At 36.8% G+C, this 10,049-nt stretch overlaps 1 protein-coding gene across 2 annotated transcripts in view; it reads left to right on the top strand.

Moving 5' to 3' along the window:
* Positions 1-10,049, top strand: part of dennd4c (DENN/MADD domain containing 4C) — a 71,311-nt gene that overhangs the window by 18,800 nt on the left and 42,462 nt on the right. For both annotated transcript variants that reach the window (XM_016504448.1, XM_016504447.1), the window contains exons 3-8: positions 2,528-2,780; positions 4,668-4,737; positions 6,241-6,410; positions 7,865-8,106; positions 8,474-8,540; positions 9,608-9,666. In XM_016504448.1, the coding sequence (XP_016359934.1) occupies positions 2,528-2,780; positions 4,668-4,737; positions 6,241-6,410; positions 7,865-8,106; positions 8,474-8,540; positions 9,608-9,666 (861 nt within the window). The remainder of the gene's footprint in view (positions 1-2,527; positions 2,781-4,667; positions 4,738-6,240; positions 6,411-7,864; positions 8,107-8,473; positions 8,541-9,607; positions 9,667-10,049) is intronic.

The following is a 10,049-nucleotide window of genomic DNA, read 5'->3' as shown; positions in this document are numbered from 1 at the left end:
ACCCAAATATTCAGATGTGTGCAGCGCATTTTACGGAGGACTGTTTCCTGATCCTGGAAGAGTAGATTACAATGCCAGCTGATCTGACTCACAGTCTGTAAGTATGTTTTCATAAACATTAATCTCTTAATTTTACAGCAAGTAGTGAAACTTACCCAAAATAAAGGCTCAAACGTCTAAAAAATGCACATTTAAAGGGCTCCTCTTTTGGTGAAAATTTTCAGACAGCTTTCAAAATGGCCGGCCAGACAGTGTGAACACATGGTCACTCATATCTCCGTGTGCAATGATCTGATTGCCTTGAAATTACAGGAGGTATGTAGTAACAAACACATCAATTGGTTAAGACATCAAGTATGATAATACATTATTTTGTCTTTTTATAATCTGAGCTCAAATATGGAAGTGTGCTTAATGGATACGTGAGCTTAATACGTTTAGTATAATAGGGTACGTTTACCCTAATTAATATGTATAGTTAAATGTTAAATAATTTAGTTAATTCAGTTTAAACATTTTTGTTCAGTATTTCTGCTATATTCAAATTGCCTATATTTCTACATTAATATTTTAATGATGACATTCTCATTCAAATACCCACCCCTCTGGTTGTAACAAATTGCACCTTGCATATATGCATGTCATATGAAATCTATTTGTGGTCTCTATTTAGCATCAGCTGACTATGAGTTTTATAGTTCAGCTCAAGGCCTTCGCTCTTTTAAGGACATAGTCCACTGTCACCACTGACTGGATCCTTGCCTGGTACAAACTCCTCTAAGCCCTCCCCAACTCTCATCATTGCCAAAATCACAGCAAGGACACCACACCCTTATTTCATTAGTTTTCACTATAATCCCCCTTTTTAATATATGTAGCCTATGTTGTGATTCAAAATAAACCCTCTCCAAGGCCTGACACAACATCCACTGTATTTTGTCTTCATTACTATGCCACAATATTAAATATCAAGATGATGCAATGTACTTGCTGGTAAGGCATTTGATGGCACTCAGTGTGTGTAAAGCTTTTAAAGCCCATTTGAGCTCTTTGGAGTTCAGAGAGAGAGACTCTGCATAATTTGGTGCCTGAACAGCACACCACCTATTATTTAGGACTGTGGTGCTACAACAGATTACCATATGTTTTTGAAGAATACAATCACATTAACATGGTTAAAAAAAGCTTCTGAATATAAAAAGGACTTTTATTTGTCATTTTTAATATTTCAATCAACGAAAACATAAATATATTTTATAGCTATACCTTTTATACCGGCAGGGTTTCAGCAAAAACATGGAATGGTAATGATATAGCAACAGTTTCAAGGCATTATATGATGAGTTAAATTAATTATAATATATGTGTATACAACAGTTTGTTCTTGCCCTTGAATCTGATTGGCTGAGAGGTTTTTCTAACCATGAGCTATTCCCCAGTATCGCCATGGGAACCTTTTCACCATTTGAATCACTCCGCTTGCAGCATTTCTTACAGTGAGTGTGATGGTGGATGCCCAAGCCCGCTATAATTTTAGAAATACTACTGTTGTTGTGTAGTTCAACATTTTCGAATTATTAACGCAGGCTTGGGCTCATCTATTAAACTGTTAACATGAGATTTGAATTTTTAGTAGCAATATATGGTTACGATTGTGAGATTATATCAATGAATGAATACATGTCCTTTCATATGACTGAAAACTGGAGTAATGGCTACTAAAAATTCAGTTTTGCCATCACAGGAATAAACTATATTTACCATATAAACGGCTATTTTGATTGTTTTAAAATATTTTATTATTATTTATTGTTCTTATATTTCACAGTATTACTGTTGACAGTATTGATGTTTTGTTATTGTACAATTTTTTTATCAAGTAAATGCAGCCTCAGCTGGCATAAAGGACTTCTTTCTAAAACATTAAGTCTTTTAACCCTCAAGCATTTGTCCTTTGTGGACAAATTTTGGCACAAAGGTCTCAGGTGTGATACAAATAATAAAAAAATGCTTTGAATTTTAATATTTCCCATTCATTTACTGTGGGTGCCCACTTTTGTCCACAAAGGACAAATTAAGGAGTTTTTTTTTTTCTTCCACCACTGAACTTTGTTAAATCGAGTCCATTTCTTTTGTGTGCGTGTTCAGGTGGCAAACAGGAAAAGTAGCCAAGTCTTGTAACGCTTAGATTAAGGAAACAAACAAAAAAAGATTTGTCCCAAAGGATGCTTGAGGGTTAAAGAGTCATAATCACTTTAGGTGATGAACTGATATAATTTAGGTTTATTGTTCATTGCACTTACATTGAGATAATCTGTCTCCCACATTTCCTCTTCTCTTTTCACTGCCTTGCATACAAACCCTGTTGTGCTATGACTGGACACGTTTACACAGACGTTGGTAATGCTAATGTAATGTAATGCCATCACAAGAAGAGCCTAAGGGTACTTGTTAATGGGTTCTTTTCCATTTTCTGTGTGTTTTTTTGTGGGTTAAGTTGCTGATCAGTGTTTGTTCTTTGTTGTAGGGTCCTATATGAGGGTAAAGAGCGTCTTATTCAGGGTTGTGAGGTCATTGAGGCCACGCCGTTTGGCCGCTGTGCAAATGTCAACAACAGCTCTGCCACATCCCAGCGCATATTCATTACATACCGCCGCGCACCCCCCGTCCAGCCCCAGAACTCACTGGCTGTGACTGACATCCGCGTCATCATCACAAACAAGGGCGAGACTCCTCCTCACACTTTCTGTAAAGTGGACAAGAACCTCAACTGTGGCTTGGTGAGTTCAGCATGGAAGTCAAAACAATGTAAAAAATAAACTGCACTGTTATACAATTCATAGTTGTCAGTCACGTGACTGGAGTGGAGGAAAAAAAACACTGGAGCAGTCTTAAACAGCTTAACATGAAAAGCACTCAACATGGCTTAATGTTTAATTTAAAACAACAACCAGTTAGACTGTATTTTAAGGCACCCTTGTTGCAATGTAATTACACAAATAAGTGCCAAGTAACATAAATTGGTTACTTTAAGGTGTCCTTGTTACATTGTAATTACATACATTTAAAGGGTCATGAAACCCCCTGTTTCAGCACTGGTTAGTTCTCACCACAGTTTTAAAAAATGCTAAAAAAGTGGGCGTGGTGCGCAGGGAGCGGAGGGGGAAGAGGGGAGACAGACAACGCACACAGCTTCGGGTTCAGACAGTTTCATTTCGCTCCCATCGAGTTAAAAACACAAATAAATGCACAGCCATTTGCACTCTGTATCGAAAACATACATGAACGTGCTGTTGCACCTCTGATAACTTTTTAAGGCTTATTCTGCGGCGATTATGTAAGCCTTTTGACGGGTTGTGTCATGGAGCTGTAAAAACAGTTATAATCACTAAGTGAATGAATCGCGTTTGGTTTGTGCCAAACTCTTATTACAAAGCAAAAACTAACACTCTCCTTCGATTCGTGAACGTTTCTCTCAGATAATGTACGCGATCTCACAGTCTGAAGCGTCTGTCATAGCAAATCAACACATGCTGTTGTGAATAATTAAGCGAAGCATCTTCTCATAGGATAAGAATACACAGTCTCATGAATAATTTAATAGACACCGACGCGTCATCGATGTACTATAGTCCTTTGCCGCGTCACAAATTGTGATATCAACACGATGTAGATTTTAAACCCGGAAGATGAAAATAGCGCAAAAAAAGCTTAAAATTAACCAGTTTTCTCCAATAGTTAAAAGTATTGTATTCTAACATTGTTTTCTATGATGTGCAACAGAAACACCTCTGCTAAAATCTCAGAAAAAGTAGTCTGGGGTTTCATGACCCTTTAAGTACTGAGTAATATTGATTAACTACATGTTCTCACTATATGGTTAGGGTTAGGATTAGGGTTTGGCTTAGGGTTACTTGCATGTAATAATGCATAATGAATTGTTATTATAATAGTAAGTACATGTAACGTGTAACAAGGACACCTTAAAATAAAGTGTTACCTATAAATTAACAACTTGTACTTACTGTTGAGTTAGGGTTTCATAGCTGCTTTATAGATGAATTATGAATTCAATGAGAATTATGCAATTCTAATCGAACAGCATTAAAGAGTCTGTGTAAATATATCTAAATTCCATTTTAGATGCAGCTTCCGAAAAATAAAAGTTATGGTCACATTGTATCTTTAAGAGTTTATGTGTATAAATTCTATGTTAAATCAAATGATTGCTTTTCTTATCTAACAAAATAATGTTTGTGGGGTAATTTCTCAGCCAGAATTGATGTGCGATAAATTTGGCATTTCATTTGATTCATTAATCAGCACATCATGTAATTAATTACATTAAAAATTAAAAGCACTTGACAGCCCTACTACTACTAATAATAAGTATGTCATAAGAATAGTGATGTTTTTCTACTCAAGCAACACTAATATCAGTATGGTGGCTTTCTCGAGCCAAGATTATTACAAATCTTTGAGCAGTTAACAGTACTCCAAAGAAATAGATCATTTTCTTTTTAACTAATGATTCAGGATCCCTCAATAAATGGTTCTTAGGTTTCTTCAGTTTAGTGTGCTACTAGCTGCTGAGCTCTTTTATGAACAAGATATAATTCAGTAATTCAGTTCATTTGTTTCTTCTTATTTTTATTTTTCATGCTCAGTGGGGATCGAGTGTATTTTTGTGTTACAAGAAGTCAGTGTCTGCGTCCAACTCCATTGCTTATAAGGCTGGTAAGTCTCCATCTCTGCCACCAGTTTCTGATTCTGTCTGTCCATCTCTCTGTCTTTCTTTCCCTCCATCATTTTTTAATTCATTTCTCTGATCTCAAGTGATTGATTTTTTTTCTGTCAGAAGCTTTCTAACAGTGTTCTCAGAGACTTGTAAATGTCAGTGCTTATTTCACAGTAAGCAGCATTTCCTCTCTGCTGAGATTTCCTGAAAATAATCACTAACTCTGCAAACTAACTGATGTATGTGCATTTTGCAGTGGATTTGTTTGTTTGTAAAGAAATCCCAAAAAGGTTCCAGGGCTCTGTAAAACAATGTCTGACAGTCCTCCGTTTATATGTTCAGCACATCACTGTGCACATAAATAATGTCTGTTTGATGTGTTAGTTTAAAGGCTGACTGCTTTGGTATGGTGGTCATGACCTTTAGATTGTCATAGTTCACTTTTTGTCAGCAAACAGTCAGTCACAGTTGCCAAGTCCGCTTATTATATGCGACTTTGGTCTTGTTTTTTTTGTAAAGTTGCGTGAAAAAATCCCGGGTCGCGGGTTGCGGTTTTTTGGGCTTATTTAAAAAAATATGGTTGCTTGTTAGGAAAATCTGGCAAGCAACTTCTTTTCTTTACATTTATGTTCACCGTATTCTCCAATGCATTGATTGACACTCTGTCTGCTCACAGTTAAAGGCCAGTTAGTGCAATAATATAAGTGCTGTAGCGTAATTCATCAAACATTCCGCCAATCATGTTCAAAAAGAAGGAGCGTGACGCTGTAATCCAAGCGATGATAGTAGACATAATAGAGGAGTGGGATGACTTTTTTTATAAGGTCATTTTTAATTTTACAGTGTTTTTGTAATGTATTATCACGGGCTGTAATAAAAATAAAAAAAACAAGTAGGCTTATTGTAATATATACAGTATGTACATTTGGTTTGAATATATTTTATTTGATTTTTGTAAAATAACTTCTGCTTTTACTTTTTAGATAAAAGAGTAGTTTCAGTTTAATATGTTGCAGGCTCATTTATTGGTATTAAATAATTGATAATAAATAATATTGATGATAATAAATAAAAAAATATTGGGCTTGATTTTGGCTTGTTTTTGAAGCTTCGGTTGCTTATTTGTCTCGCGAGAGTTGGCAACAGTGCAGTCAGTTTCTTTATCTCCATGTTGCATCACTTCCTGTCACATGACATGTTAATCACGAAGAAACAACTCCACTTCCTGTCCCATCACTTTCAATTTTTTTTCCTTTTTTTTTTTTTTTTAAATAGCAGAATTCAAATGCTGATGCCACAAGACAGGATATCAATGATATCTAATCATAGAAACATGGCACACATTCCTTTTCCATCACTTTCAATTTTTTTTTCTTTTTTTTTTTTTTTAAATAGCAGAATTCAAATGCTGATGCCACAAGACAGGATATCAATGATATCTAATCATAGAAACATGGCACACATTCAAACACTATGGTTCTAACGAATCATTCCATTTGCAGGTCTGATCTTTCGCTATCCCGAGGAGGACTATGAATCATTTCCCCTCTCTGAGTCTGTACCCCTCTTTTGCCTTCCTATGGGGGCCAAGATTGAGTGTTGGGCTCCTAACACACGCTACCCTTTACCTGTCTTCTCCACATTTGTCCTCACCAACTCCAATGGAGAAAAGGTAAATTGAAATCTCTTGATTCAGTGTGATCCTACCAGTCCTGGCGCCAGGACACACGAACTGGGGGGGCTTGCATAATTCTCTGGGGGGGCTAAGGGGGTGGGGGAGGTGTGTATTCTGATTGTCAAATGTGTGTAAGTGAAAGTAAATGTGTTTGTCGTTTAAAAACTTTATAATGCTCATTCAGAGAATCGGATCTTTGGAGTAACATCACGTAAATTCACCTATTTCTCCCGAAATACATAAAAGTAAGTCACCATTGAACTAGGAGAAGAATAGAGTGAACTTTATAGTTACCTAGGATCTCACAGCAGCTGGAATATGATGGCAGATTGTAATCCAGAAAGGATTATGTGTTTATGAAATGCATGACTGAAATTAGATTATATTCCAGTTTTAAATGTGCATCTGATTACAGATAGCCTACGTGGGATCACAGAAGATTTATATTTTAAAGAGAACCAGTTCTATGGAAGAATTTGCCTTTTGGGTTAAAATAATTTCTTTATATGAAATTCAAATGGTGTGACAATTAGAGATTAGACTGTACAGACACTGAAATCTACACGCTAATACACACATAGTCACACAATGCTGATGTTGTTAACATGAACAATTTGAGAAAAAAGTATAAAAATAATAATTTGCACGGTTTGATGTGATATGAGCTAAGTGATTGTTAGATTTAATCACCATTGGTAGTGCGATTTATTGTAATGCTTTTTTTCTCAGTTGGTCAGAACAAAACAGACTTGTTATTTACTTGTTCAGATGACAATATCCAGTGAAAATTCTTATTTGGGTCATACTTCCAAGACGTAGGCTAAAATCTGTGATTCAGAAGTACAGTATCCACACCGGTGCGGTGACTGACAGCCACACATCAAAACATTAGATTCAACCACGCCGTGCCGGTGCACAACCCACGCAAGGAAGATAATTACGCAAATAACTGCAATTGCAGGTTTTCAAACAGAGATGGTGACAAAGAGGCAAAACTTACGGACTGCTGCTTTAAAAAAACTCACAAACATCGTGTGTATTTATGTCTTTTTTGCTATTAATTAATTTAAATGTCTGAAACCTACATTTTAAATACATTTTATGTGGTTTAAAACAGTGAATTATTGTGATATAGGCTACGAAAAGCACTGAGCCTCAGCACCAGTGACATCTCAGCGCCAGACAAAGTGCAAAAACGCGTTTGAGTTTAGCAGTGAATGTTCTAAATACACCAGTGACCGTCCGCATCAAATGGTTAAAATCAGCATAGTTGGAGGGGGTCAAATTGATTTTCATTCTTTTAATTGTGGAGACATGTATTACACTTTTTAACAGCACCTTAGGTGAAAGACAGATAATTCTATCTGAATCTGTTCAAATTTAATAGATAGCATAAGTTGAAATTGAAAAAAAAAATTACAACTGTGTCTATTTTTGTTCCTCTTCTGCAGGTCTATGGAGCTGGAATACAGTTCTACGAGCCGTATCCTGTGGATGGTCTCAGCGAGAAACAAAAGATCCAGCTAGGTCTGGTCTCCAATGTGGACAAGAAGGTCATACCCAACCGCACAGTCAATACCAACAAATGCATCTGCCTGCTGTCCCGCTGGCCTTTCTTTGAGTCCTTCAGGAAGTTCCTAATGTTCCTTTACAAGCTGTCAGCCAATGGAGTCAACCCTCTGCCCATTGAGAAGTACAAACAGATTCTTACTTCAACTGCAGTTCACTACTATTTTTTATTTGCAATTTTTTTAAAACACCGCTTTTTGCAGTAATGTTGTCTCTATTTTTTAAAGATGGCAATAACACTATTTTGCACAATATGAATCTGTTCCAAAACCTAATAAACTATCTACATAGGCAGCTGTCTTCCAAGGCAGCATAGTAACCATCATGGAACCTCATAAGTGACTGATTTGGAAAGCTCTACATAGACTGTTATCAGTATATTTGTAATAGTAAATCACCTAGCCATGTATTTAACAGAAGAAGTCATTTGTTTCATTGTGATATCAGTCTATGAGTTGGGTTAATATGATTGATTTCTTTTGTTTTTTTAGACACATATCCCATTTCATGCACAATGTCTCCTTCCCTTCTCCTCAGAGGCCAAGAATACTGGTCCAGGTAAGGAGGACAGTTTTTTTCTCTCTATTATTCTGGATATTCTGGATTCCAAAGTTATACATTTAATACCTGTAACCATACACTGACGAGCCAAAACATTATGACCAGACACAGGTGAAGTAAATATTGTTGATCATCTCCTAACAATTAAATATTAAGGTCTGGGTAAATTAGATGGTAAGCAGACAATCAGTTCTCATAATCAACATGTTGGATGCAGGCGAGATGGGCAGGAATAAAGATCTGTGTATGGGGCTGCTTAGCCACAGACCAATCTTAGTGTCTACAATGACCCTGTCCACCATCGAAAGCACCTACAACAGGCATGCGAGTGTAGGAACTGGGCATTGGAGAAGTGGAAGAAGGCTGCTTTTGGTACTGTTTATCTAGGGAAGTGATGGCACCAGGATGCACTGTGGGACAATGACGAGACAGTGGAGAGAGCGATGCTCTGGTCAATGTTCTTCTGGGAAACTATGTCCGAAAATAAATGTGGCGGTAAATTTGACACGTGCTACCTACCTACACATTGTTGCAGACCAGGTACACCCCTTCATGACAATGGTGTTCCCTGGTGGAAGTGGCCTCTTTTAACAGAATAATGCACCCTGCCACACAGCACACATTGTTCAGGAATGGTTTAAAAAAAAAACATAATGAAGAGTTCTAGGTGTTGCCCTGGCCTTCAAATTCCCCTGATCTCAATCAAACTGATCATCCGTGGATGTGCTGGACCAGCAAGTTCGATCCACAAACCTACTCTGCCTCGCAAACCTAAAAGGACTTGAGGACTTGAATCTGCTGCTAACATCTTGGTGCCGGATGCCATAGTACACCTTCAAGGGTCTTGTAGAGTCCATGCCTCGGCGGGGTGTCGTTGTTTTGGCAGCACACGGAGGACCTACAGCATATTAGGGAGGTGGTCATAATATTTTGGCTCATCTGTGTATATTTGTTTATAGCGTTATATAACGTTATATGAGTTATATATTTATGTGACTTTTTGTATCAACGGATTGTTTAGACTTTGTTTAGGTAATGCCAGATCTATTTTTTCCCCCCGTAAGCTGTCGGCACATGACACCTTAATCCTGTCTCAACCTGTCTGTACACCTTTACCACTAAGGTAAATGATTTCTGTTTGATTAAGGTATGGACATAGGTGAAGATACTGTTGTTTTAGATAATGAAATATGAAACAAGTGGCATATAATAATAGATTCATTTTTGTTTGGGCAGTTTCTGGTTGTAAAATCTTAGTGAAACTTAAGTGTTTCCCACAGTATTTAGTGAGACTTTGGCTTTCATCTGACAGATTTTAGATCTGACAGATGCTTCGCCAAAGCAGTGGCACAGAACACAGTGTTTTTTTAGAAGTGTAAAATTTTTGGTTCATTATGAAACTGTGGTAGGCTGAAAAAACATGATATTTTCCTTAATATATATATATATATATATACAGGTGCATCTCAATAAATTAGAATGTCATGGAAAAGTTCATTTATTTCA

The sequence above is a fragment of the Sinocyclocheilus anshuiensis genome, unplaced genomic scaffold, assembly GCF_001515605.1.
Source record: "Sinocyclocheilus anshuiensis isolate Anshui unplaced genomic scaffold, SAMN03320099.WGS_v1.1 scaffold602, whole genome shotgun sequence".
NCBI classification, from domain to species: Eukaryota; Metazoa; Chordata; class Actinopteri; order Cypriniformes; family Cyprinidae; genus Sinocyclocheilus; species Sinocyclocheilus anshuiensis.
This window is presented reverse-complemented; position numbering and strand designations above follow the sequence as displayed.